The sequence below is a fragment of the Arabidopsis thaliana genome, chromosome 3, assembly GCF_000001735.4.
Source record: "Arabidopsis thaliana chromosome 3, partial sequence".
Lineage (NCBI taxonomy): Eukaryota > Viridiplantae > Streptophyta > Magnoliopsida > Brassicales > Brassicaceae > Arabidopsis > Arabidopsis thaliana.
Genome location: NC_003074.8, coordinates 5962876 through 5988811, shown reverse-complemented (window position 1 = coordinate 5988811; position 25936 = coordinate 5962876). Strand labels below are relative to the sequence as shown.

General features: G+C 36.6%; 9 protein-coding genes across 15 annotated transcripts; 4 read left to right on the top strand and 5 right to left on the bottom strand.

Annotated features, from left to right (window-relative positions):
* Positions 1-313: 313 nt before the first annotated feature.
* AT3G17500 (F-box family protein) lies at positions 314-2130 on the bottom strand (the record flags this gene model as incomplete). 2 transcript variants are annotated; one of them, NM_112630.1, is made up of 2 exons in its annotated part: positions 314-510; positions 1008-2127. In NM_112630.1, the coding sequence occupies 2 exons, from the start codon at positions 2125-2127 to the stop codon at positions 314-316; spliced, it is 1317 nt and encodes a 438-aa protein (NP_188377.1). The 2 variants fall into 2 exon arrangements, with proteins under 2 accessions (NP_188377.1, NP_001327519.1); NM_001338293.1 differs by lacking the exon at positions 314-510 and having other exon boundaries at positions 985-2130.
* A 688-nt stretch (positions 2131-2818) lies between these two features.
* Positions 2819-3985, bottom strand: AT3G17490 (F-box and associated interaction domains-containing protein; the record flags this gene model as incomplete). Its single annotated transcript, NM_112629.1, has 1 exon — positions 2819-3985. The coding sequence occupies one exon, from the start codon at positions 3983-3985 to the stop codon at positions 2819-2821; it is 1167 nt and encodes a 388-aa protein (NP_188376.1).
* A 506-nt stretch (positions 3986-4491) lies between these two features.
* Positions 4492-5616, bottom strand: AT3G17480 (F-box/associated interaction domain protein; the record flags this gene model as incomplete). The annotated part of the gene is made up of 1 exon (NM_112628.2): positions 4492-5616. One exon carries the CDS (start codon positions 5614-5616, stop codon positions 4492-4494), a length of 1125 nt encoding a protein of 374 aa, NP_188375.2.
* Positions 5617-6666: 1050 nt separating this feature from the next.
* Positions 6667-8998, bottom strand: CRSH (Ca2+-activated RelA/spot-like protein). Of its 3 annotated transcripts, none has more exons than NM_001338291.1 (4): positions 8564-8998; positions 7447-8379; positions 7085-7375; positions 6667-6990 (listed from the first exon to the last, which is right to left on the bottom strand). In NM_001338291.1, exons 1-4 carry the CDS (start codon positions 8987-8989, stop codon positions 6844-6846), a joined length of 1797 nt encoding a protein of 598 aa, NP_001327079.1. In that variant the 5' UTR covers positions 8990-8998; the 3' UTR covers positions 6667-6843. The 3 variants fall into 3 exon arrangements, with proteins under 3 accessions (NP_001327079.1, NP_188374.2, NP_001327078.1); NM_112627.4 differs by having other exon boundaries at positions 8564-8978; NM_001338292.1 differs by having other exon boundaries at positions 6697-6990; positions 7085-8379; positions 8564-8987.
* A 119-nt stretch (positions 8999-9117) lies between these two features.
* RPL3P (ribosomal protein L3 plastid) lies at positions 9118-11090 on the top strand. Its single transcript, NM_112626.3, has 5 exons — positions 9118-9611; positions 9790-9999; positions 10164-10268; positions 10351-10464; positions 10580-11090. Exons 1-5 carry the CDS (start codon positions 9240-9242, stop codon positions 10751-10753), a joined length of 975 nt encoding a protein of 324 aa, NP_566579.1. The 5' UTR covers positions 9118-9239; the 3' UTR covers positions 10754-11090.
* On the top strand, positions 11085-12167 carry AT3G17460 (PHD finger family protein). Its single transcript, NM_112625.2, has one exon. The coding sequence runs from the start codon at positions 11267-11269 to the stop codon at positions 11861-11863; it is 597 nt and encodes a 198-aa protein (NP_188372.1). The 5' UTR covers positions 11085-11266; the 3' UTR covers positions 11864-12167.
* A 433-nt stretch (positions 12168-12600) lies between these two features.
* On the top strand, positions 12601-16232 carry AT3G17450 (hAT dimerization domain-containing protein). Of its 2 annotated transcripts, NM_112624.4 has the most exons (5): positions 12601-12926; positions 13059-15131; positions 15221-15304; positions 15389-15778; positions 15864-16232. In NM_112624.4, the coding sequence occupies exons 2-5, from the start codon at positions 13128-13130 to the stop codon at positions 16017-16019; spliced, it is 2634 nt and encodes an 877-aa protein (NP_188371.1). In that variant the 5' UTR covers positions 12601-12926; positions 13059-13127; the 3' UTR covers positions 16020-16232. The 2 variants fall into 2 exon arrangements, with proteins under 2 accessions (NP_188371.1, NP_001326974.1); NM_001338290.1 differs by having other exon boundaries at positions 12645-15131; positions 15864-16143.
* A 7-nt stretch (positions 16233-16239) lies between these two features.
* On the top strand, positions 16240-19248 carry NPSN13 (Putative plant snare 13). 2 transcript variants are annotated; one of them, NM_112623.5, is made up of 10 exons: positions 16240-16598; positions 16814-16906; positions 17138-17231; positions 17547-17584; positions 17744-17844; positions 18175-18254; positions 18337-18393; positions 18469-18561; positions 18646-18720; positions 18802-19247. In NM_112623.5, exons 1-10 carry the CDS (start codon positions 16522-16524, stop codon positions 18901-18903), a joined length of 810 nt encoding a protein of 269 aa, NP_566578.1. In that variant the 5' UTR covers positions 16240-16521; the 3' UTR covers positions 18904-19247. The 2 variants fall into 2 exon arrangements, with proteins under 2 accessions (NP_566578.1, NP_001030716.1); NM_001035639.2 differs by having other exon boundaries at positions 16310-16598; positions 18469-18565; positions 18802-19248.
* Positions 19249-19515: 267 nt separating this feature from the next.
* Positions 19516-22943, bottom strand: AT3G17430 (Nucleotide-sugar transporter family protein). 2 transcript variants are annotated; one of them, NM_112622.4, is made up of 10 exons: positions 22638-22943; positions 22123-22339; positions 21639-21746; positions 21473-21504; positions 21325-21375; positions 21123-21184; positions 20771-21032; positions 20357-20622; positions 20161-20255; positions 19516-20008 (listed from the first exon to the last, which is right to left on the bottom strand). In NM_112622.4, the coding sequence occupies exons 2-10, from the start codon at positions 22213-22215 to the stop codon at positions 19850-19852; spliced, it is 1128 nt and encodes a 375-aa protein (NP_566577.1). In that variant the 5' UTR covers positions 22216-22339; positions 22638-22943; the 3' UTR covers positions 19516-19849. The 2 variants fall into 2 exon arrangements, with proteins under 2 accessions (NP_566577.1, NP_001326874.1); NM_001338289.1 differs by having other exon boundaries at positions 19533-20008; positions 22123-22890.
* Positions 22944-25936: the final 2993 nt, after the last annotated feature.

Below are 25936 nucleotides of genomic sequence, written 5' to 3'. Positions count from 1 at the left end.
TGTTTTAGTTGGAACTTGAATGTAGTGCAAATAAGCCAGGAATCAAAATAATATATCTAGTCATAGATTAATCAAACGATTTTACTACAAAAACGCAAAAACGAATAAACAAAAAAAGGAGATTGAAGAAATTACGTCCTTACCTGTATCGACTAATACTGAACCAAACTTGGAACATAATTGAAAATAAAACGGCTCACATGAGTTCATAAAAGGAATGAACTTAGGCCATTCGCCAAAATGGATTTCTGTGTATTCACGGTCCTCCCCAACAATGTATACAAGGTTCTTGCTCGCAAGTCTGTTACTTGTCTCACAACCCACATAGCAAGGCCATTCCTTTCTCCTTGTCGATGAAGAAACTGTCATACGATAACATAGCACGACCACCAATGTCTACATCTACCGTAAAGAATTTGCTCCACTGCACTTCTTTAGTATCAATCTTATCAGTTATCCATACATCCACCTTTGATGCACGACAACGCTGAAGTACCAATGATAGTTGTTCTTATCTAACAACTGATAGAGCTGTAGTTTTATGATCAAGATTCTGAAAAGCCGGAAGACAGAGGCATTCATATCTCTCTGTTGTAAAAATCAAAACTGAGCAAGTATGATTTGTTGTGGTTTCCTTTATCCAAAGCAAGACAAAAACTATTTCCCTTCAAAGACATGCCATTTGGTCTTGGGATGAAGTTGCAAGTGATGTTATTGAGGACCCTATGTTATGCTTGTATTAATCAGGAGATTCCTAAGTGAAATTCTAGATCAAGCGTAAAACCATTTAACAAATTACTCATGTTTCTCATGAACAGCGATGAGATCCTCTGTTTTCATACAAGAATCAACTTAGTAATTAATTAAAAAGCAAACTTGAGTGTAATGCAAAGAAGATTTCTATTGAAAAAAAAGACCAGTTCTTTAGTTAATTAAAAATGACATTGCCAAAGAAAAAAAAAAAGAGAGAGCAAGATGCATTGACTAATTTCGATTTTTTCTTTTACGTCTTCTGCGTTTAGGTATAACTGTAGCTTGCGGGATTTGAACCAAACTTGGAACGTAGTTGAAAACAAATGGCCTGTGTGATCTTATTGGAGAATCTCCGACATATAATTCTCTGTAATATTTATCCTCTCCAATAATGTAGAACATGCGTCTGCTAGTCTCATTGATGCCTCCTATATAACCATCACAAAACACGGCCATTTTCTTCTCCTCGTCGATGAAGAAACTCACACAAGACCAATGATAACAAGTACGTTGATCAATTGCTAAGAACTTGATCCACAACAAGTTTTTGGTCGTGTGATCAATCTTGTCATTGGTCGTCACCCAAATCTCCCTCTCTAGAGTATCATTCCTCTTAAGTAATACTGAAAGTTGCTTTTCTCTAACAACTGATAGAGCTTCAGTTTCATAGTCAGATTTCAGAATCGGAAGATTCAAGCGTTGATATCTTTCTATTGAGAAATCAAACCTTAGTATGAGATCTATATCTCGTTTTTCATCGGAAGCTAGCCAGTAAGTATTTCCTTTCAAAGACACCTCTCCTTCTGTGAGGCAGTAGGGATTAACTTCATCAATAAACCTCCATGAATCAGAGCTAAAGTCATAGATTTCGAACTCACTAACTCGGTAGTTAGACATGTAAAAATTCCAGTACCTCAAGATTTTGTAGCTATGGCGAGAGTTGTTGTTGACGTACCCAAGAACAAACTCAGAGTTAGTCTTGTAATGTATACTGTGTTGGACCCGCCTGGTTTGGCCAGTACAAGGGTTCCAAACCTCAAGTCTATCGTCTTTGGTGGTGCATAACAATAAACCATCGCAGTGAAAGATTCCAGATATTTGCATCTGTGGCCCAACTACACCCTTCAACTCTATAGATGGAGCAGCGATGTTATTGTGAATTTCATTGAGATTGACGCTCACTGAGGAAACCCTACAATCCTTCAACATTAGAACTAGAAACTGCTTTGCTGCTATAACAGAGTGCTTCTCCGTGAATCTTTGGTCTTTGTAGCAATTGTTCCATGATTTGCAAGTAGATCGTAATCGTTTCAAAGATGTTGCTGGAACCCTTGAGAGTATTTCCTCTACTAAATCCAGTGGAAGATTTGACATCATCTTGTCCCGAGGAAGAAGAAGAAAGCGACTTCGGCCCTGTATACCGACCTTTATACCCTAAGAAACTAGGGTTTTGACTTTCTTAATAGACAAACAAGTAACGATTAATTACGCTTTTTAACCTTTTCTTCCTACGTGGTCTCTTTTCCTTTTTTTTTTTAACATCCTACGTGGACTCTATTTGCTAATTTTACTTCTTCTTCTTTTTTTCCTTTCCAATTTAATTTTTATTTTTTAGCGTGTTAACATTTCCACTAACTTGAAATCTTGATAAATGTATTGATTTGTAGAAAAAGAAAAAGAGTTTGTTCCTAGTTTGTATCTCGTTAAGAATTGATAATAATTTGAGAAGGAAAAAAAAAATGATATCATATCATGACTTTTTTTTTTGGTTTTTAATAATTGTTGAATTACCGCCGTTGTCTGATATAATGCGTCTGAAGGGTACCAAACCACGAGTCGTTATACCAAACAGTCTAGAGTTTATCAAACTTGCCAGCTATATATATGTTGGTTCATTAGTTGAATTTGAAAATAATGCAAAGAATAAAGGAACGAGAAAGTAACGAAAACAAAAAATGATCAATTCATTAATTAAGTAATGAAAGGACATTGACTAAGGAAACCAATACATATTAAAAAAAAAAAACGGAGGAGATGCAACAAATTACAACCTTCAATCTTGATTTTAACTTGAGAAATCTTTTCGCTTTCTTTTCCTTGTAGATATCAGTCCACTTTGCTTGATTTGAACTAAACTTGGAACATAGTTGCATAGATATGTCCTACCTAATTCGTATGATTCTGGAAAGTAGAATTCTCTGTAGACTTTATCCTTCCCAACAATTAATACCAATGACTTGTAGGTATTTTCTCTGTGTTTATCATAACACAAAATGATATTCTTTTTCTCATCGATGAAGAAACTTAGGGGAGACTTCATCATCATGCTAATAGGATAGTCTAACCTATTGATTAATCTCACTGTGAAGAACTTGCTCCATGACCAATCTGTGGTCTCATCAATTTTATTGGTCACCCATATATCCATCTTTTCTGTATCAAAACTCTGATGTAACACTGAGAGTTGTTCTTCTCTAAAGGCTGATAGAGCCCTAGAATCATTGTAGTCAAATATGTGAAACGGAAGAGGAAGTTTCTGAAACGTTTCTGATGAAAAATCAAAACGTCGTATGAAGTAGTGTGTTTTTGTAATTGTAGCAAACCAATAACTATTTCCTTTGACAGACACACTCCTACCTTCTATGATGCAGTTGGGATTAACATCGAGAACCCTCCATGAATTAGAGCTAAACTCAAAGATTTCATACTCAAACTGCTGTCCTTTTATTTTTTCGCAAACCCTCAGGATTTTGTAGTTATTAAGGCAAGAAGACTTGCTGTTGTCATATCCAAAAGCAAAGGTATCACACATCCTACGATTCCTGCGTTTGATCCACCTGGTTTGACCGGTACAGGGGTTCCAAACCACGAGTCTAGTGTTACGCTTCGTGGAGCATAATATTAAACCGTCGCAGGGATAGATTTGTGATATTTCGAAATCGTTTAAATCGTTTAGACTGCTAAGTTTACCTTTGAACTCCATAAGTAGATCAATGTTGTTGTTGTGAAGAAGTCCATGCAGATTTGAGCTCATTGAATAAATCCTAAAATCCTTCAATGTGAGACCCAGATATGTCTTCGGTGCTTTATCACGGTGCTTCTTACTGAATCTTTGATCATTAAACAAAGCATTCCATTGTTTGCAAGTATATCGTAATCGTTTTAGAGATATAGCCGGAACCCTAGAGAGTATCTCCTCTACCAAATCCTCTGAAAGATGAGGCATCATCATAGTTTCTCTTGTGAATTTCAACGTAGAATGACATAGAAATTAGGGTTTCAACGTACGTTTTGCAGTCTTATATATATAGACAAATATAAGATGACCTCCCTCAAATATTTGTTTTTTCCTTTTTCCTAGATGGATTCTGTTTACTAAAATAGCAGATTTACATATCGTATACTTTTGTATTTTTGTGAGGATTGTTAAAGGCTTTAACTTAAAGCCTAAAAACGTTTTGAATTTCCTTATTTGTGCTCTTTCTTTCTTAGTTTTTTTTTTTGGGTGCTCTTCTCTCTTTAGCAAAGTTCATAATTATCAGGAAAATGGAAAAATTGAAAGTAATGCAAAAGAAGAAAAGAACCATAAAGTAACGAAAAAAGGAAAATGATACAAGAGAAAAAGGATCAATTCATTAATTAGTCGAAGGACATGACGATGATAACAAAAAAAGAAGAAATTTATAGAGGAGGTTCAAGCAATTGAATTATTTTAAACGAACGAATACTGAGATATTGCTAGATTTGAACTAAACTTGGAACATAACAGAACATTTGTGGCCAAAATGGTCCATCTTCAAGATCCACAATTCTCAATCTATCTTGTCCAATAATGTATACAATGCTGTGTATGTCATCACTATCATCGGGTACATCCTCACTAAACACGGCGGCTTTATTCTCCTCGTCAATGAAAAAAGTTACACCATTATAAAACCGATGAGTGTATAAGTCAACTCTTAAAAATTTGCTCCAAGACGTGACAATGGTGTCAGTGATATCATTTGTCACCCATATCTCCATCGTTAAAGAATCTTCTTCATGAAACAAGACTGAAAGCCGCTCTTCTCTTACAGAAGATAGTGAGATCACATCGCTATACCAACTAGTTTGAAACGGAAGGCACACATGTGGCCCAAATCTTTCTCTTGTAAAATCAAAACTTGTTAAGAAACAATTGACTAATTCTCCATCTACTTCATGATCATCTATAACGATCCAATAAGTATTCCCCTTTACTGACATGCCTTGGCTACCTATGTCTAGTTCGAAGTCTATTTCGACACTATCAAGAACCCTCCATGAACTCGAATTAAACTCGTAGATTTCCAACTCAAAATTAGTTCCATCATCCAAGAACCTTAGGATTTTGTAATCACGGCACAAATTTTTGTTTTCGTATCCGAGAGCATACTTATGGTATCTAGTGTTAGCACTTTCAGTTTGGATCCACTTGGTTTGACCCGTACAAGGGTTCCAAACCACGATAGTGCTAGTGTTGGTGAATAGCAATAACCCGTTACAGTGAAAGACTTCAAAACTCTCGACTTTACCTGAATTACAAAGGAGACCTTTTAGGTTAAGTTCACGCTTTAGCTCTATAGAAGGATCAATGTTGTCATGAAGTCCATGGAGATTGACACTCATCGAAGAAACCCTAAGACTCCTTAACAACATATCCAAATACTCCTTTTCTGCTGTATCAAAGTGCTTCTTGATGAATCTACGATCATTTAATATTGCGTTCCACTGTTTGCAAGTAGATCGTAATCGAACTAGAGATGTCGCTGGAACCCTAGAGAGTATATCCTCTACCAAATCTTCGGTAAGAACGGACATGGGAGAAGATTGTAATGTCATCATTGCGATCTCACAAGGAATAAAGAAGCTACGTACAAGGGCTGCAGACTAAAAATTGGGGTTCTAATATTTTAGGTTTGACGTACGTGCTCGTCTTATGTAGACAAAAATAAGTTGAGTTTATAATTTGGGCTTATTGAATCATGGATTTTAATTTATTTTTATTTTTAATGATTTTAGATTTGGTTGGATTTTGATAGGATTTAAAAATTTAATTGTGTCAATCATAAATTATATGTTAACAATTAACACCTATCTTTATTATATAAAATATAGTTTTCAAAATTAGTATCTCACATAATCATGAGACGTGTCAAGTCTATCGTTCAGATGTTGATATGTGTCAAAATAATTTTTTTTTAATTTTTTTCTTAAAAAAAACAACTTAAAAAAGAAATATATTTACATATAAACTTAGATCATATCTATATCTAAATAAATTAAATTATAATTTTCTTAACTAAAAAGAAAAACTAACAATAAGATGGAGTGTATAGAATTAAAATGTATTTGTATTGCAAAATCAAATTGTATTATGAATTTTATACAATCAAATTAAATTGTATTTATATTATACTAAAATAAATATTTAAGTTGTATTGCAAAATTGAATTTGTAAGATTGAAATTTGGTTTGAGGAAATACTAAATTAATATGGTTATATTATGCCACATGTCAAACTAATCAATCTTAGATTTTGACACGTGTTAAACAAAAATTTATTTATTTATTATTATTTTTTTAAAAAAATATAAGGAAACTATACAAATATCTTATTAAAAACGATTTCAAAAATGTTAAAGTTAAAATAATAAGGAAACTATATGTATCTTATTAAATAAAAATAGAAATTTTAAAACACATATAGATATATAAAAAACCATACATATACAGTATATGATAAATAATATATATAAGAAAACTATACATATATATATATATATATTTTAAAATGTGTAGAACAACATCATTAGAAAGAAACTATGATCTTATTAAATAAAATTAAAAATTAAAAAATGTTTAGTATCTCTAATTTGAAAAGGATTAATTTTTCCTTAATCAATAAGATGGGAGTAGTCTATAGAATTAACAAGCAGTTTGTTATGATAAATAAATGTATGGTAAAATTGAATGTGTGTGATTGAAATACATATTTTTGTCAACAGATAATTAATTAATTAGGAATACATATATACACAATATTAGAATGTAGAAAAATGGTTTGATATTTTAATGGGTTGAGAGACGATCCTCAAGCTCTTTATTGTATAACTGTATCAAACCTGTGGTATCTTGATGTGGAAGATCATGAAGCTTCTCGTCTAAAAGACTCTTGTACTCGTTATCTCTATCTTCCCATTTACGCATGAACTCTACCTGCAAAACACAAACCACACACCTCATCAGTAAGTCACTTATAAAATAAAAGAGAGGAAGAAAAATTTATGTTAGAAAACAAAAATAAACGGACTTGTTTCTGAAACGTATCGAATTCGTCTGAACTAAGAGATCCATCGCTGTTAGAGTCAAGAAGCTGCATCATCTCCTCTGCGTCTTCACCTGGAGCTCCAAGCTCTTCCATCACTTCCATTAGTTCCTCTATGCTGATCATTCCGTCCCCGTTTTTGTCCAGAAGGCAAAACACTCTGTCTCTCTGGTTCGTTGTTGTCTTGAAGCTTTGGTGTTTATTTGATGAGATATCTTTGAGACGAATCGCTGCAAGATCCGCTGCTGCCAACATTATCGCTTTAAGCCGCTTCGCCTAAACATGAATTTAAACAAACAACTCAACCTCCTAAATTTGCCAAACTAAAAAATCACAGAAGTGCTTACCTCTTTTGGGTCGGTTAGACCGCCTTTATACAAAGAATGTGATGCTGTTCCAGCATTAGCGGATCCATCCATATCCATTGTCCGTATTTGTATCTCCATCAAAGGTCTTATCTGATCGCTGTCGCTAACATCAACTGCCATGTGTAAACTCCTATACCCATTTTCCTTTGGCCTAGCAATGTAGTCTTTTGTTCTATGCGGAATCTCCTTCCACAAAGACCGGATAATCTCACTTGTTCTGTAACAGGCTTTTTCGCCAACTTCAACATCGTTTACTACAGAATTAGGCATTAATATGACCCGTAGACCAAGCACATCGTTCACTTCTTCCGGTTTACGCCCATCTCTTAGGAGCTTCTTCATCATGCTGTACCGACTTTTATACCGACCTTTAATATATACATCATTCACCATTTCAGCCAAAACCAAATCATCCTTCAAAGACCGATGAAGCTGCTCTTTGTACACGTCTATCAACGGTTTAGACCCGTTCTCGTGACCTCTTAACCATGAATCTAAGTATATATACGAACACGGAAAAAGATAACGGAAAGAGATGTCCTCGAGCTCAAGTGACAGGTGATTAGCCCCCACCGCATGAGCTAAAGGAGAATAAATCTTCAACACTTCAAGAGAGAGAATCTGCTGGCGATACCTTGGCAAGTGATCCAAATGCCTCATCTCATCAAGCTTTGAAACCAAATCCATAATCACAGCTCTGATGTCATAGTAGGTTAAATAGAACTTTCTCAATGAAGCAGCAGTTTCATCGTCTAACACATCAACTTTAAAAGGAATATTCTTCACACGAAAAATCTCATGAAGCAGATGAGCAGTTCCAGTACCAATATGGTCTCTAACTTCATATATAGATATCGCATTCGCGTCCACCACCTCACTCAATATACTCGCCGAGATAACTTCTGCATCCATCTACCATTACCACATAATTTATCAAATATCAATTGATAGAGCTTTTCAAATAACAATGTCACAGAACTCACTTAATCTCAGATTCTAGTTCTAACTTAATGCTTCAATTTCGTCACAGAATCAACAACAAAACCTAATTCATCTAAACAAGAAACTGTGAAAAATGCAAGGATCGAGAGTAAACCTGGAGATCTGCGAGAATGATAGAGAGTGAGAGAGCCTTAGAAAGAGGAGAGCGACCATCAGAGGCAAGAGGAAGAGACTGTAAAATCGGAATCGAGAGCTTGAGAGCTTTAAAGAGTAACCTAGACGAAGACGTCGACAACCAAACCGAATTCATCCTCTCCGTTACTTCGTTGAAAGCTCCAACAAGCTCCACCACCATTTTCCCTCCCGCTGCCTCCGGAGACCGAGCCGTCGATTCAATCGCAGTATCCTCCACCTCCGACCTCGGATTCCACCGTCGACGTCGTCGCTGAATCAATTGAATCGAATAAAGACGACGATGCAGTACCTGAGATCTGCATCTCGGAATTGGAATCGGAGAAGGACGAATCACAGACATTTGAGAATTTGAGATTGATTTTGAAAATTGAGGCAAAATTTTCATGTACCGTTTTGTTTTTGTTTTATATGTCGCAATGGATAAGCCACGTAGGATTTTGTTTTTATTATCGTCCACATATTATAAAAAGAGGGAAATAAATAATATTGAGACTCTCTTTCTGAGATAGAGGCTTTGGTTATCATTTTGTCGCCCATCTAAAACCCTACGCAAAAGCCTTGAGAGTTCTGGTTTCTGCATCTCTCTCCTTCTTCGTTTAGACTTTAGCCATTGAAGGTCGCTTCGATTCGAAATCATGGCGGCCGTACCGAGAGGCCTCCTTTCTCGAATCAATCAGTTTCTATCAATACGGTCTATAACTCCTTCATCCTCTGAATCTCTTCCTCATTGTAGTAGCTTCTTTCTCATCCGACGATTCAGCTCCGATACTGGGTTGATGGACGGTGGTGGATCTGATATTATCGGGGCTCAGACCCGAATCATTGAGGCGAAACAAGGTGAGATGTCTAGTAGATCCAAGAGGACTGGGATCATCGCGGTTAAGTGTGGGATGACTGCGCTCTGGGACAAATGGGGAAAGAGGATTCCGATTTCTATTCTTTGGGTTGATGATAATATCGTCTCTCAGGTTAAAACTGTTGAGAAAGAAGGCATTTTTGCGTTACAGGTAACTCCATCGCAGTTTACTCATTCCCATTTTGGCCATGTAGTTTGTATCTCCTGGATTTATTGATAGGGCTCTTAGTGGTTACTTGATCAATCAATCGATTGCTGTAACTTTATGTGTGGGTTTATGAAGCTCATGGTTTAGTAATTTGATTGGCATGTGTTGTTCTGTTAGTTAGATCGGATGTGGGCAAAAGAAACCGAAGCATTTGTCAAAAGCTGTGGTGGGGCATTTCAGAGCACAAGGTGTGCCGTTAAAGAGGAAGTTGAGGGAATTTCCTGTGACTGAAGACGCTCTTCTTCCTGTTGGTACTTCACTCGGTGTCCGCCATTTTGTTCCGGGACAGTACGTTGATGTCACTGGGATCACTCGAGGAAAAGGTTTTCAGGTGAAACCATTCTCAGGGGCTCTAAAGTTTTATCTTTTCTTTGCGATGATAAGTTGAATAGTCTAGTGACAATGTGGCAGATATATAGAATGGAGTGCGGATGAAATAGTGTTTGTGCAAAGTAATGGCTGTGTTATTGATGTCTTTTGCTGTGTAATTTGCAGGGATGCATGAAAAGACATGGTTTCAGTGGAATGCCGGCATCACATGGTGCTTCATTGTCCCATCGAAGCGGGGGTTCCACAGGGCAAAGAGATGCTCCTGGAAAGGTATGTGTCAAATTGCTAAGATTCTTGGGAATTTTTCTCCAAAGCAAATGACACTACTGACTTGATAAATACACTTGAGTAGGTGTTCAAGGGCAGAAAGATGGCTGGGAGAATGGGTGCAGATCAGAGGACAGTAAAGAACGTTTGGGTCTACAAGATCGATCCTGCGAGGAACCTCATGTGGGTGAGAGGACAAGTAAGTATCTCAATCCCAGTTCCAGTCTTTGGCTAGGATCTGTCTGTCACAAAACATGAGCTCCATTTCTCTTCTCTTATTAGTAGGTCATGATTGTGATTTGGTGTTGTTGCAGGTTCCTGGTGCAGAAGGAAACTTTGTGTTCATAAAAGATGCATGGTGCAAGAAACCAGACATCTCAAAGCTTCCGTTTCCAACTTACTTAGCTCCAGAAGATGAAGATCCATCAGAATTAGAACCGTTGGTTGCAGATCTTGGAGAAGTTGACCCATTTATGTTGGCAGAGTGATGAAAACAGCATGATCTTGATCTTTATTTGGGCTTTTACAATGATTAGAGACCAGAAAGAAGCTGTGGAAGTGAAGGAATCACAGAGCTAAAGCTTTTTGCAGATGAATTTGTCTTTTTCTTATTTTAGTTGTTTGGATGTATGATTTGAAAACGATTAAATAGAGGAATTTAGGCTTGCTCGCATTTGTTATATCACAATGCTTAAGAGTTTGCAATAAGCAATGAGGAAAACACAAGATTATTATGTTTCCTTTCATCTTCCAAATATATACACTTCGTATTAACAAAAAATAAAAGATTCTGTTTTTAATTCAACAAGAATCAAGACCCAATTTTTAATCTTCTATATAAGTTTTTTCAGCTCCCAATAGAATTATACGTTGAAGTCTCTTCAAGCCCAAGATCTTCAACATTCTGAGAACAACACAAACGCTTCTTTCATCTTTCTCTCTCTCTCTCTCGCTTAGGGTTACCGTTGAGGGAGAGAGTTCTCAATCTCGTTGACTTAGCCATGAATCCGGAACAGAAACAGCGCGAATGCATAGTCTGCCGTGAAAAAGAGCCGTCGTTCATCCACACCGTCATCAAAACCGGCGCTTTCCGGCGACTCTGCACCGATTGTTTGCTCAAAGAGTACCGAGAACACTTTTGCTCTGTTTGTTTCAATCTCTTCGACAACGCCGTTCCTCCACAAGCTCGTATCATCTGCGTCAATTGCCCATCAAGCACCCACCTTTCTTGCTCAACTCAGCCGCCGTCTTCCTCCGCCGCATCTTCCTCCTCCTCCGCTCCACCACCAGCTTCTTCCTTCACATGCCAGCCATGTTCTAACCCCAATTTCACCTTCTTCCCCAAATCTCGAGTCAATGAAGACGTCCCCGATGAAACGCCTCTCACTCCGAAATCGGCAATGGCTCTTGTCGCAGCTGGAAATATCTCGGTGGCTAATATGAATAAAGCGGTGGCTCTGTTAAAGGAAGAAGCTCTTAAGAAGATCATAGCAGCTAAAACGGCCAAGTTGAGAGCTAAAGGTGCATTGACGAATCTTCAGGATATTGTTATTCGACAGAGTAAGGTCACCGGCAAGAGGAAGGAAGATGAACGCTGATTTTCTAAATCTTGATAGCAATTTTACTGGTACGTAGAGCTTTTGTGTGATATATCGCTTCTAGGGTTCAAGGAAAGACTACTTTTTTGCGGTTATTGGCCATTTATCTTGGTGAATTTTAGTTCATATTCAGACGTGTTTGATCAAATGTCTCCCAGAGAAAGCTGGAGACTTTGAATTAGGATACATTAGGGCTTTTATTTTGTACAATGGTGTGTGTAAGACTCAGTGACATTCATTCATATTAATCGGTTCCATCTTCAATCTTTAAAAGTATCTGTATGATTTCAAGAGTTCATCTTGTTGTGTGGCTTTACTGGTTTGGAGATTTTCATGGAAGGTTTGATATTTTTAGAGTTCTCCAGCTAGTGAATTAGGTTTTGATTGGCACTTATCCAAGAAAGTGATAATACGTTGATGTTTTGGTTTGGAAGTTGTGATAAAGCACACATTGAAGAATGTTTTGGATGATTCAGAGTTCTCGAGCCAAGAAATGATAATGCGTTGATGTTTTTGGCTTGAAAAATGTGATAAAGTCACTACTTTTGCTTGATTGGAAAATTATATAATTTGAATTGGTAAAATTAATATAGGTAAAACTGTTTTTGCAACACGAAAATTGAAAGACCAAGTTCAGGAACTTCCAAAGTTATGTTTTGCTATATTGGTGAAAGAGCAAAACACCACAAATGAATATCTGACTGGACTGCAAGAGAGGGTTAGTTACGTAGATTTCCATTATATAAAGGCTCAATATGTAATTTCGCAAATATACAAGCCCTCATTTTGGAAATTCGTTAAAAACAACGAGTCAGCCGAAGACAGAAACCCTAGAAATCGCCCGAGTCGAGTTAATTCGCCTCTCACCCAGCTCTATCTCGTCCCGTGACTCGTTCCTTCCTCCGCAAAAACGCTTCTTCGATTCTTAGCTCAAATACGTATCTCGCCGTCTAAATATGTGTTCCAACTTCGCTTAAGCTTCACCTCCATTTTCTTGGTCTGAAAAATCAACAAAACCAGAAAAAAATCTCGCCTCCGATTACGAAAGTTCTCAGCTTCGTAGGTATGCTATAGAAGAAAAACCCAGTTCAATTATTTGTTCTTGCTTTATAAAATTGATGAAAAAATGTTGTTTTTAAATCCATCTATGTTGAATCCATGCATGTTGTTTCAAAGTCTTGTTTTTGTTGTAAAGACTCTTGTAGATTGTGGCTGCACTGGTTTGTGGAACTGTTAAAGTTTGAAGCTTGTAAATGGTTTGACAATGGCTCCACCTGGATCAATTGGAGTGGTTGACCCTGGATGGGAGCATGGTGTTGCACAAGACCAACGGAAGAAGAAGGTTAAATGCAATTACTGTGGAAAGATTGTTAGTGGAGGGATATACAGATTGAAGCAACACTTGGCTCGAGTTTCAGGAGAAGTTACTTATTGTGACAAGTCTCCGGAGGAAGTATGTATGAGGATGAAGGAGAATCTGGTGCGTTCCACCAAAAAGCTGAGGCAGTCTGAGGATAATAGTGGACAGTCTTGTTCCAGTTTCCATCAATCTAACAATGACGATGAAGCGGATGAGGAAGAGCGGCGCTGCTGGTCTATAAGAAGTAAGGGAAAGCTAGGCTTGAGTGATGGGAGTCTTCTTCGGTCTTCAGGTTATATTGATCCTGGATGGGAACATGGTATTGCTCAGGACGAGAGGAAAAAGAAAGTGAAATGTAATTACTGTAACAAGATTGTGAGTGGCGGTATTAACCGTTTTAAACAGCACCTGGCGAGAATACCTGGAGAGGTAGCGCCGTGTAAAACTGCTCCCGAGGAGGTTTATGTTAAGATTAAAGAGAATATGAAATGGCATCGAGCTGGGAAGAGGCAGAACAGACCTGATGATGAAATGGGAGCTTTAACTTTCAGAACGGTCTCTCAGGATCCTGACCAAGAAGAAGACAGAGAAGATCATGACTTCTATCCAACCAGCCAAGATAGGTTGATGCTGGGAAATGGAAGGTTTAGTAAAGACAAAAGAAAAAGCTTTGATTCAACGAACATGAGATCTGTCTCTGAAGCAAAAACAAAGAGAGCGAGGATGATACCGTTTCAGTCACCTTCTTCGAGCAAGCAAAGGAAACTATACAGTAGCTGTTCAAACAGAGTTGTATCACGAAAAGACGTCACATCCTCCATTTCCAAATTCTTACACCATGTAGGAGTTCCCACAGAAGCAGCAAATTCTCTGTACTTTCAAAAGATGATTGAATTGATTGGTATGTACGGAGAGGGTTTCGTTGTGCCCTCGAGTCAGCTGTTTTCTGGTAGGCTCTTACAGGAAGAGATGTCAACTATCAAAAGCTACTTGAGGGAGTACAGATCTTCTTGGGTGGTTACAGGTTGTTCCATAATGGCAGATACTTGGACCAACACAGAGGGCAAGAAAATGATCAGTTTCTTGGTCTCGTGCCCTCGTGGTGTCTACTTCCACTCCTCGATTGATGCCACTGATATAGTAGAAGATGCTTTAAGCCTTTTCAAGTGTCTAGACAAACTAGTTGACGACATTGGCGAGGAAAATGTGGTGCAGGTTATTACACAGAACACTGCTATCTTTAGAAGTGCTGGAAAATTACTTGAAGAGAAGAGAAAGAATTTGTATTGGACTCCTTGTGCAATACATTGCACAGAACTGGTTCTTGAAGACTTCTCAAAGCTAGAATTTGTCTCCGAGTGCTTAGAGAAAGCCCAAAGAATCACAAGATTCATTTACAATCAAACATGGCTGCTTAATCTTATGAAGAACGAATTCACACAGGGACTAGATCTTCTTAGACCAGCAGTCATGCGCCACGCTTCCGGGTTCACCACTCTTCAAAGTCTTATGGACCACAAGGCCAGTCTCAGAGGTCTGTTTCAATCTGACGGCTGGATTTTGTCACAGACCGCCGCCAAGTCTGAAGAGGGAAGAGAAGTGGAGAAGATGGTGTTGAGTGCTGTGTTTTGGAAGAAGGTTCAGTATGTTTTGAAATCGGTTGATCCGGTGATGCAGGTGATTCACATGATCAATGATGGTGGCGATAGACTATCTATGCCATATGCTTACGGTTACATGTGCTGTGCGAAAATGGCGATCAAGTCTATTCATAGCGATGATGCAAGGAAATACGGACCGTTTTGGCGGGTGATAGAATACCGTTGGAACCCATTGTTTCATCATCCTCTCTATGTGGCTGCATATTTCTTCAACCCGGCATACAAATATCGTCCTGATTTTATGGCGGTAGGTATGATTATCATTCATTTGAATCAATGACTAAAAGCTTTCTGCCATTTTCCTTACATTTGCTGTAAATGTGAATGAATCTGCAGCAGTCTGAGGTTGTGCGTGGAGTTAACGAATGCATTGTTAGGCTTGAGCCTGATAACACGCGTAGAATCACAGCATTGATGCAGGTGAGACAAAAAACAAATCACCAAGTCACACACATTGTTCTCAGAACCTGAGGTTAAACCAACTTTTTGTTGAAATGTTTTCAGATTCCGGATTATACTTGTGCGAAAGCTGATTTTGGAACGGATATAGCCATTGGCACAAGAACAGAGCTTGATCCATCGGCGTGGTGGCAACAGCATGGGATAAGCTGTTTGGAACTCCAGCGAGTGGCGGTTCGGATACTGAGCCACACTTGCTCGTCTGTTGGGTGTGAGCCTAAGTGGAGCGTGTACGACCAAGTTAACAGTCAATGCCAGAGCCAATTTGGGAAAAAATCAACGAAAGATCTAACATACGTTCATTACAACTTACGGCTCAGAGAAAAACAGCTGAAGCAACGGCTACATTATGAGGATGAACCACCACCAACTCTTAACCACGCTTTGCTGGATCGGTTGCTCCCTGACTGGCTCGTAACATCCGAGAAGGAGGAGGTACTTAACTTACTTAAAGTGAGAAACGCTAAACGCCATTCCAGTGATTTTATAAAAGGCTAATAAATGTAGTTTATTGGTGAAGGAGGAGGCTTTGCACGGGGAAGACAGAGCAGAGAAGGAAGACCATGAAGACGATGAGGAAGAGGAGGAGAAGTTTTACATGGAATCTGGTAACGTTGACGGTGAAGGTGAAGACAACCTTGATCCTTACGATGATGATCTTAGTGACGATGATTAGTTAGTGCTACAATTCTAACGAAGTAACACTGTATTTTGAATTCTAGCATTGTATCCTTAAAATATTCGAAAAATATGAAAATTTTGTTGGCTAGAAGAATATAATCAAAGTATTATTAGGTGAAATTAGTGAAAGTGAAATAATTTATCTAACAACGGATATGGATGGGACCAAAAAGTTGGCGCCTCGCTGTCATTTTTTTAACTACCGAATATCTGTCTTTTTAATTTATTTATTAATCAATTTTGTTTTTAAAAAATATATATGTTTGAATAAAAAAGAAAAAAACAACACACACCTGACAGCTCTCTTTCCCTTTTCCCGTTCTTTGTCGTCCTTTGTTTCGTCTTTCATTCATTCTCCTTTGTGTTTTCTCTTTTTGGAGATTTTAACTTCAGTTTTTGTCTAATTAGGGTTTTAATTTAAATTGGAGGGAAATTTTAGATGCAGTGACGTAGTTTTTGGGTAAATTTTCGTCGGATTCTGAATTGTCTCCGGCGACATGGCTTCTAATCTCCCCATGAGCCCTCAATTGGAGCAGATCCATGGCGAAATCCGTGACCATTTCCGAGCCCTCGCGTATGTTTTACATGTTATCCTCTTGTTCAATTTTCTAACTATCTCTGTCGTGGTTACGAAACACTGTGATATATATTTTAGGGTTTTGGAATTTTTTGATTATGTGTGCTCAATAGGATTTATGCGTGTTTTGCTTAATGCTGATGATAAGAATTAGATTTAGTCATCACTCAAAAGATTGTTCTTTTAATGATTCACCATTATCTGTTTTGCAGGAATGGTTTCCAGAGGTTGGATAAGATTAAGGATTCAACTAGACAAAGCAAACAACTTGAAGAACTTACTGACAAGATGAGAGAGTGTAAAAGGTATACTTATTTCATAATTGCTATGCTTTACCATTATGTTCTCGGCGTTACAACATTGTTTGCTAATTGCCTTTAGTAGAATGTGCTCTTTGATCACTGTTATGCGTACTTCTTTTTCTTTGAGCTGGATACGATGCCGTATAATGAGAATTGAGAAGGAAAGAGTATTGATGTGACAAATCCATGATTCAATAATCTGTATTTGCTTGTCTAATGTGTACTTCATGTCAGATTGGTCAAAGAGTTCGACCGTGAACTCAAGGATGAGGAAGCTAGAAATTCTCCTGAAGTAAATAAGCAATTGAACGATGAGAAACAATCTATGGTGAGTTTTTATCCTTTGTTTATTAAATTCATTGAGGCCTTTCTTTGATTATACTACAATGTCATATGTATCTGAAGTAAATATGTGAATATTAACTCTTACTTGGCACCTTCGTAAAGTTCCATTATACAGCATCAGTCGTATTCAGTTTGGTCAATCTTTAGGTGTGTTTATAACCGAATGGATATATTAAGGTGGATATTGAGTGTCATTGTGTATCTATCACTCCCCTCTGTACTTTGTATCTGCTAACATTTTGTTTGTATGAACTTTTTAACATCTGTGTTTAACTTTTTCTTTTGTATAATGTTACAGATCAAGGAGCTCAATTCTTACGTTGCTCTAAGAAAAACGTTAGTATTTCTATCATTCCTCTTTAAGAAAGCTGATTATTTGAATCTCAACCTGTTCTTTTAGGGTTTTGATTTCATATCGATCCGTTCAGAATATCTATATAGGATTTCATTTGACTTTTATGTGTTCATACATGTGAAATTGGTCTTGAATCTCAGGTATATGAGTACCCTTGGCAACAAGAAAGTTGAGCTTTTTGATATGGGAGCTGGAGTTAGTGGCGAACCTACAGCTGAGGAAAATGTTCAAGTGGCTTCATGTGAGTCCTTATGCATTCTTGTCTTCAGTTGCCACCAAAATATGAGTTTGCTTAGAACAATTAGAGATTGACATGCTTGAAGTTTAGACTTTTTAATGCTATATGTACTTGAATATGTTGGATTGGTAACTAATGCTCTCTGGTTATTCGTCTGGCATAATTTGTGATGTCTGTCAGTAAATTTCTGGCAGATGGTAATATGGCACTAGAAATGTTATCGGTGGCCTAGATAATAGAAATGAATGATTCTGATAATTTGATTAGGCGCGAAGTATATTATATTGGGAATGTAAAAACTGATGAAGGCTTTTGTCATTTTATTATGTATAGCTATGTCAAACCAGGAGCTTGTTGATGCTGGAATGAAAAGAATGGATGAGACTGATCAGGCCATTGAGCGCTCAAAACAGGTAAGTTACAGAAGGAATTATGTTCCCCTTAGCCTTTGTTACTATATGAATATATCTATGGTAACATTCTTGTTCCTTTCAGGTTGTAGAACAAACACTCGAAGTTGGAACTCAAACTGCAGCTAATTTAAAGGGACAGGTAATGCAAATTATTCTCCTTTACTTCCATATTAATCTTATGAGTAGAGTCTTAAACAACCTGAAAATTTTGCAGACGGATCAAATGGGACGCGTAGTTAACCACTTGGACACTATTCAATTCTCAATCAAGAAGGCCTCCCAGCTGGTGAAAGAGATAGGGAGACAGGTGTGTAACCTCATATGGACATATGTAGATTTATCCTTTTTGGCTTGACCTCAAAACCTGAATGCTTATGTCTACTTATTTCAGGTGGCTACCGATAAATGCATAATGGGGTTCCTGTTTCTCATTGTATGCGGTGTAGTAGCCATAATCATAGTGAAGGTACTGTCTTTTCTCTCTCTGTTGAAAGTTGTGATTGCTCATTAGCAAGTTGTAACTCTGGTTTTTGTATTAATTCTTCAGATCGTGAATCCGAATAACAAAGACATTAGGGACATCCCAGGATTAGCTCCTCCAGCGCAATCGAGGAAGCTATTGTACTTGAGGAATCAAGACTACATGTGAGAATATAAATCTCTATTTGTATATTTATTCACGAGGAATGAGGAAATTGCATCTTGAGGTTCGATATTTCCTTCTAATTTGTTAACAATCCATTTCATGGATGTTAGAGAGAGGGTTTGTGCTTGTTGGCATTGTGTGCTTTGATAGTTGACGAGGCTTGGGGATGTTTATCTTCATGTTCTTTTACTTGTTTTAACCCATTCGTTTGAATCTGGGTTTGATTGGAGGGTGTGTATATTTTCAGCTTTTGTCTCTATTTCTTTTTCCTTCTTCTTTTTTGTAGCAACTTATCACTTCTTTTGTATAAAATTCAGACCAATGTTATACTCTCTCACGTTTTCATTAGATTCCTTTCTTCGTCCTACTGTAGAAAGTTTCATGACACAGCTGGAATTTCATTAGAAGAGTCCAAATGGTTATCACTTTCTGTAACTTGCTAATACGAAGAACGTGATGAAGAGTACTACTACATTTCTGACGTTAAGTATTTATGAAACTACTGACTGTATTCTCCTTTAATTCGTTTTGTTTCACCTTTCTATTACTGGAGAATCAATTACTACTCTTCCAATCAGAATTTACCTTGAAGACATTAATATTTTGTACCAATCAATCGAGTTCAAATATAAGAGATGCTGCTCAGAAGCCGGAACATAATTGAATCCAGGGTCGGCTGATGATGGAAAAAATTAAGACCACAAATATATAAATTTAACGTCAATTCACTACAAACGAATTTGAGACTTTTTAGTTTTCCAGCTAATCATTGGTAATAATCTCCGCTATTCTATCTCATAACAAATTTGGAATTTTTCACCTGACACACGAGGACACGGGTCTAGATGGTGCTGCAACTTCTTTGTTTGGTTTCAAAGATTTTTTTCTTCTAAGTAACAAAATAACGAATTGGGAAGCAAAATGTCTATTATACGTTTATACCGGCATCTTAAGCAGCGTGATTTCCGAGCTGCGTCCGACCAATATGAGACAACCGGGATGTGATCAAAGGGGCTTCCTCGTCGTTTACCTCTCCTCCTACTCTTGGGATCTCCACACTGTCGTTAGGATTGAATTTATCCGAAGACTTCTTCTCCATCTTGTACTCCTGTGTAATGTTTGTGTTCATCAGTTGTTACATTAGAAGGAAAAAAAAGGTAACTGGTTCTACACTATAGTTTGCAACTCTAGTGGTTCTTTTGAAAGGGAAATGCAAGCTGAGATCTGCTTGAGCTTAGAGATCGAGAATGTTTGACTGACCTTATTGATTCGATCTGGAAGACTGTCAGCTGTTGGTTGAGACGCCTTCACATCCCTTACTTTTATGTAATTGTACATGACGACACCACATAGCGCTGTGTCAAACACATGACAAGAATAAATAGTTATGTGGGCAAAAACCAGTCAAGAAAGATGTTTACAGCAATCACATTTGTTGTGACATCAAGTAATCTACCTATTGCGTATCCAGTGATATTCAACCCAGTGATTGTGGACTCGGGGAAAATGACGGTTGAGAGGGCTATAAGAATCCAGTCTTTGAGAACACCAGCCACCCGGATGGTTACTGCACCTGTTCTCCCAATGACTAAGAATATGGAGAAGTTCAAGGCAAGAGCACATAGAGCATTGGAGAAAAATATCCAGAAGTTGAATTGGATCTGTGAAACTTCCATTGTGGGTTTCTCTAACACATACCAAGGTAAGGCCAGAAAAACAAAACTGCACAAATTGAAGGCATAGTGTGTCAAGGAAAAGATCATGTATATTAATATGCAGTAGAGTGAGACAGAACTTTCCTTCTAGCGAAAATAATGTAATGTAATATATTTAGACGAACTGAAACCAAAGGTATAACCAGTATCAATACCTGCAGGGAGCTATGTAATACAAGCTGGTAATAGGGTTCAATGTCAAACCCTTCTTCTGGAGAAGAACTTGAGTTAGCACCAGTCTAAGTGCTTCAGCAAAGATGCCTGTCACCTGATAGACTGTGCCAACTATGTTGAAATGAATTTCCCCATAAGAAGATATCACAACTCCAACACTGACCAGCAACATGTTCGAGAACACATCACACCTTGGTTTGTCAGTGCCACAAACAACTGCCATGATAAATGTCGCTACTGGCACTGAAATTGCATAGTCACATATTAATATGCTTTGTAATGAATAGATAAACTAAACAGATTCTGTAACCAAAATGTTAACTCTTCACATACTTAGAGCTTTCAGCATCTGAATGAAGGCAACAGAAATGTGCAAATATGCAGTATTTCCAAACCTGCACAAGAGAATAAGAAATAGTGAAGAGACAGTTTGGGAAGCAAGAAATACTAGAAAATACAGAGTTTTCCTGAACCTGATGGCCAGCAATAAGCGCATCAATAAATTATGTTTATTGTCTATAGAACAGGAACTTACCAGAGACTTGATGCAAAGAATGCACTTATAGGTACCACACAGGTTGCATATCTGGGCCCAAAAAGAATGTCAAAATGGAGAGCCAGTGGAGGTTACGTACAAGAGAACAAAAAAATATAGATGAAAAATATAGAGCAAACTGGCTTACATTTCAAATGTCATTTTAACCGGAGCTACAACCTACAAAACAGAGGAAAACTTATAAACGCCCTTGCAAAAGGAGTCTAAGGATCCACAAAGAAGATAATATTATAAAAGAGAGCTCCAGATAAGATGTACAGGAGCAAACTCCATAATCTTTGAGTTTAGGATACCTTGAAGACACGAATAAGAAGGAAAGCCACGAATCCAGCAAACCCCATATGGATCATTGTCAGCGTTATAGGAAGTGGAAAATTGAAGTATTTTGGGGATAAAACCCACTGCAAATAAAAAGCAATAAAAGAGTCACGATTTAGAAGTCAGACTCTACTTTAACAAAAGCTAATACAAACTACAGTTATAGATAGCCCTTGCATATCCAACATCCGACGATACATCAGAATACTATCATAGCCCTTGCATATCCAACATCCGACGATACATCAGAATAGTATCATCCCAGGTAGACATAGGGTATAGAAAAAATTACTACCGATTGCTACGAAAAGGGTTTGGCTATGGTTTCCATCTCAGATACACTACATATAATTAAACATCGAAGCCTTATATGGAGATACAGGCTCTAACATGCAAACTACACATATCTGCTTAACAATTAGATACGTTATTTAAGTATAAAAGCCTCTAAAAAATCACCTTATTGTACAGTATAACTCCTGAAGAAAGTATAATGTAGATCAGCAAGTAGATATAAGTTAATACAAGCGTCTTGTTTATCATCTTTGCCATCTTACTCGTCCCCTCTCCTCAGAGAAAAAGCAAATATTTTCCTTTGACAATCAATTTCTTACACTGCACCAATACCAAAACACGGCAGTATAAAAACCAGGTGCAAAGGCTCTGTGGCCATTACCTGAAACCCAACAAAAAAAAAAATGAAGCAAAACTTTTGTCAGCCAATGCAGATTTAACTGAGGAATTGGATTCACAACACCAAGTAATGATGCCAGAAAATAAAATCCAAAACCTACGACATGAAATCTAAACCTCCAAAACCAAAAATCCACCAATAAGAGCAGGATAAAATCGAGAGATACGAGCAGGATAAAATCGAGAGATCACGATCAGAGAAAGAGAGCGAAATGGATCAGATCCGATAAGCAACGAGTTAAAAAATGAACAATAAGGGAGAGAAGAACAGACATTACTACCTCGAGATCATAAGCAGAGAATTTGCAAATTATCAGCAAAGAAAACAAACGCACAACAAATCTAGTAGCGATAGATCAAGAGGAACACTATCTGATTAAACAAATTCAGCTATTCGAGCAGAATCTGATGATACGACGACGAATTCGTGAGAGGTTCAATGGTGGGAATCAACCAAAAAGAGAAGAAGAAGAAGATTTTATTAATAGAAAGAACGTAGAACTGGAGATAGCTAGCTACAGTAGTTTAGTTGGAGAAGAAGAAAGATTAGAACTTGAAATTAATTAATATTTTGTCCAGTTCCTGAACCAAAACAATTAAATTAAATTGACGGTGGAGATGAATAAGCTAATCAGCAAAACCTGAATCTAACGGCTACGGGTTTATCTCTTGTATGCGGAGAAGACCTGCGAAGAGAGTTAGAAAGATTGGGCTTTATGGGCCTATATAACACCTTATGCTGGGTCAAGAGACTTTGTTCTAGGCCTGTTTATGATGTGAATAATCAAAGCTAATTTTGAAGAGAGAAAAATCTGCGATATGCGATAATGATATGAGTGTGTGTAATTATCGATATGGTTAAGCTCTAAATCGTGAATATAATATTGTTTCTAAACGTGAGGATTTGAGAGGTTTATTATAATTAATTAAGAATAACTAAGTGAATGTGATATACTAACCAATTTTATAATTGAAGGTCGTATTCTACCTTTTTTCTTATTAATTGGTATTACTAATCAATTTGTGTCGGCAGTCACATATTGTTGATTTGTTGTCAACTTATTTTCCTTGATTAAACAAATCTACATATAAATCAACTTAATTATCGATTTTCAGAAATTGTGTATTACACTCTAATAATACTCTCCTTCGAGATTAGACATGAATAACTACTTATGTTCAATGAGAGTTTTGATAATTGATTTCTATGCTTTAGTTTGGTTGTTTGATTTATGCATTGTTGTATTCGAACCTATTTGTGTTCTATTCCAAGCTTAACGAAGGAAGACCTTTTAATCCAAATCTCCTCTCTTATTATGGTTACAAGGACTTGGTTACCCTTACATATCTTTCAGTTTCTAACGGTAATAATCAGGGAGTAAGAGACTTTGAGAAAATGTGACAAAGGTGTTTTGATACAACCATGTTCAAAGCGAAAATAACCAAACTAAAGCATAGAAGGTAAGCAACTGCATTAAGCCAACATAGCCCATAAACTATATGAGCTTCTTCGGAAAATGGTCACTTGAAGAAAACCCAAAAAAAATAATGAGGAATGGATAGTTTAATGTGGATTTTTGTGATTTGGGTAGTTTATGCTACTTATGAAAAAGTGACAATTTTATTAAGAAGCTCAGATTCTATCCCCAATGGCCGCACTATCCATTTTATGTAACTTGTGATATTTTTCTTGAACAAACTTCCGACAATATTGTTGTTATGATTTGGATGCATGCATGTTATACTTAAGAGACAAAAATAGAGCTTAAACAATCACTGAATCCTTGTTATTATTGTTTAAAATATTATAAATCATTGTTGTTAAGACCCTAATACATTAATTTTAGACTATCTTATATGCTAGTAGGACATGATGATGTAAACCCAACAACTGCAAGACAATAACAAAATAATAAGACAGCGAGTCAGCAACAAAGAGAAAAAAGAAAACTGCATATAAAACCAAAAGTTTAAGAGAAAATGAAAGAAAAGAAAGAAAGTAATATACAAATGAAATAAAATATGAACAACACCAACTAAACCCCATTGTTAGTTAGCTTTCGGAGGCGGACACTAATCATGCAATTGTTTCTTACGCGTGCTCTAAATTATTGTTCTACTTCTACAACCAATTAGCTTATTTTAATTTTTTTAAAATTTTTAATTTTTACAATAATGATAAATATCATCTGCCGTCGTGTGTAGGGTGTTTCTGATATACATATTTTATTTTAAAATCATATAATGATTTTTTTTTATTATGTTTTAAGATATAACCGTGTATTAAACCAACCATCATATAGATAGGTAAAAGATTAAGAACGTCAAAGCATTTTAAAGTGAAATATTCAAAAAAATTATGTAAAACGAAATGTAGTAGTTATGTTATATGGTTACTGTAAACAATTTAACATATTAAACGGTTGAGGGAGATGTAAAAAAATCGTGCGAATGAAAGAAAATACTAATAGTTATAATAAAATAAAAAGAAGAGAAATAGATGGAGAGAATCATTTGTTCGAGCTGGAAAATGATGATGATGGATGTCTCTTGTATTCCACGCAGCAAGACAAAGCCATTCTCAGGTTGACTTTTGTCAAGCTCACGCAAAGGCAACATTATTACTGCTTTATTTTATTTTAATATATAACAAATTATTTCCTCTATTATTTCTTTGCTTTTTTTTTTATCTTAACTATAAATTATTTTTACTTCATCTTAGGATATGCTTCTGATGATTTATTCAATTTATTTTCATAAAGTTCTGATGATTTGATATCACCGAAATTCGTTGATTATAAATCATATTTTTAAGTTGACATTCTAGATGAAGACCTCATATTCTCTGGTTAAATGTATAAGTTGTAAGTTTGTAACTATTTTTATTTTCTCAATAACTTGTAAATGGTAACTAAGATTAATAAGTATGAACTACGAGAAACATATGCTACGCATTACGTGACATTTCACATTAAATTTTGAGTAAGTTATACGATAATCTTTTCTTTGGTCTTCTACTAGATAAGTTGATATGATTAATTAGTGACTCAGAAGTTCACGAAACAATTTTTCCAAGGCTGATACACGTTTGTTTCTTACACGTCGTCAAAGTAACTATTTTCGTCACATTGTTAATCAGATACGTTGAACTAACTGGAGGGTGGAGGCGACGTGCATTTATATGAAATTATGTTAGCATTGTGTTTTTGCTATTTCAATTTGCATGCCAATTTATTCTTTTTTTTGGTTAATTTACTTTCAATTGCATTGCATGCCAATTAAATTCACTTACGATATGTTACTTAAAGGATTAATACATTGGTTTCTACACGATATTCACCAAATAACATGGACCCAAGTACGCATCTTCTATTTTTTAAAATTCTTTTGTTTTTTTCAAATGATTTTTGTCTTCTTCTTTTTATTATGTTTAACGAATTCAAAGAATCGAAATCCACGATTCTGATTTAGCAGCCGCTCGTTTCCTTTTGTTTAATCCTTCAGAAACCAATGTACTTACTTAATAAATAAAAATGCGTAGTGGAGAAGAATAAACGTAAAGCTGGTTATAGTATAATGA

What these genes read in the sequence shown, in the direction of transcription:
- NPSN13 (NM_112623.5), top strand. Translation starts at nt 16,522, where the DNA reads ATGGCTTCTAATCTCCCCATGAGCCCTCAATTGGAGCAGATCCATGGC. An exon ending in AAGATGAGAGAGTGTAAAAG is followed by an intron (nt 16,907 to 17,137) that starts GTATACTTATTT and finishes ACTTCATGTCAG; the next exon opens with ATTGGTCAAAGAGTTCGACC. An exon ending in ACGATGAGAAACAATCTATG is followed by an intron (nt 17,232 to 17,546) that starts GTGAGTTTTTAT and finishes ATAATGTTACAG; the next exon opens with ATCAAGGAGCTCAATTCTTA.
- CRSH (NM_001338291.1), bottom strand. Translation starts at nt 8,989, where the DNA reads ATGAAAATTTTGCCTCAATTTTCAAAATCAATCTCAAATTCTCAAATG. An exon ending in TCATTCTCGCAGATCTCCAG is followed by an intron (nt 8,380 to 8,563) that starts GTTTACTCTCGA and finishes TGGTAATGGTAG; the next exon opens with ATGGATGCAGAAGTTATCTC. An exon ending in TCGATACGTTTCAGAAACAA is followed by an intron (nt 6,991 to 7,084) that starts GTCCGTTTATTT and finishes TGTGTTTTGCAG; the next exon opens with GTAGAGTTCATGCGTAAATG.
- RPL3P (NM_112626.3), top strand. Translation starts at nt 9,240, where the DNA reads ATGGCGGCCGTACCGAGAGGCCTCCTTTCTCGAATCAATCAGTTTCTA. An exon ending in AAGGCATTTTTGCGTTACAG is followed by an intron (nt 9,612 to 9,789) that starts GTAACTCCATCG and finishes TCTGTTAGTTAG; the next exon opens with ATCGGATGTGGGCAAAAGAA. An exon ending in TCATGTGGGTGAGAGGACAA is followed by an intron (nt 10,465 to 10,579) that starts GTAAGTATCTCA and finishes GTGTTGTTGCAG; the next exon opens with GTTCCTGGTGCAGAAGGAAA.
- AT3G17430 (NM_112622.4), bottom strand. Translation starts at nt 22,215, where the DNA reads ATGGCAAAGATGATAAACAAGACGCTTGTATTAACTTATATCTACTTG. An exon ending in TTCTTATTCGTGTCTTCAAG is followed by an intron (nt 21,505 to 21,638) that starts GTATCCTAAACT and finishes TCTGTTTTGTAG; the next exon opens with GTTGTAGCTCCGGTTAAAAT. An exon ending in GTTAAAATGACATTTGAAAT is followed by an intron (nt 21,376 to 21,472) that starts GTAAGCCAGTTT and finishes TTTTGGGCCCAG; the next exon opens with ATATGCAACCTGTGTGGTAC.
- AT3G17460 (NM_112625.2), top strand. Translation starts at nt 11,267, where the DNA reads ATGAATCCGGAACAGAAACAGCGCGAATGCATAGTCTGCCGTGAAAAA.
- AT3G17450 (NM_112624.4), top strand. Translation starts at nt 13,128, where the DNA reads ATGGCTCCACCTGGATCAATTGGAGTGGTTGACCCTGGATGGGAGCAT. An exon ending in ATCGTCCTGATTTTATGGCG is followed by an intron (nt 15,132 to 15,220) that starts GTAGGTATGATT and finishes ATGAATCTGCAG; the next exon opens with CAGTCTGAGGTTGTGCGTGG. An exon ending in TAACATCCGAGAAGGAGGAG is followed by an intron (nt 15,779 to 15,863) that starts GTACTTAACTTA and finishes TTATTGGTGAAG; the next exon opens with GAGGAGGCTTTGCACGGGGA.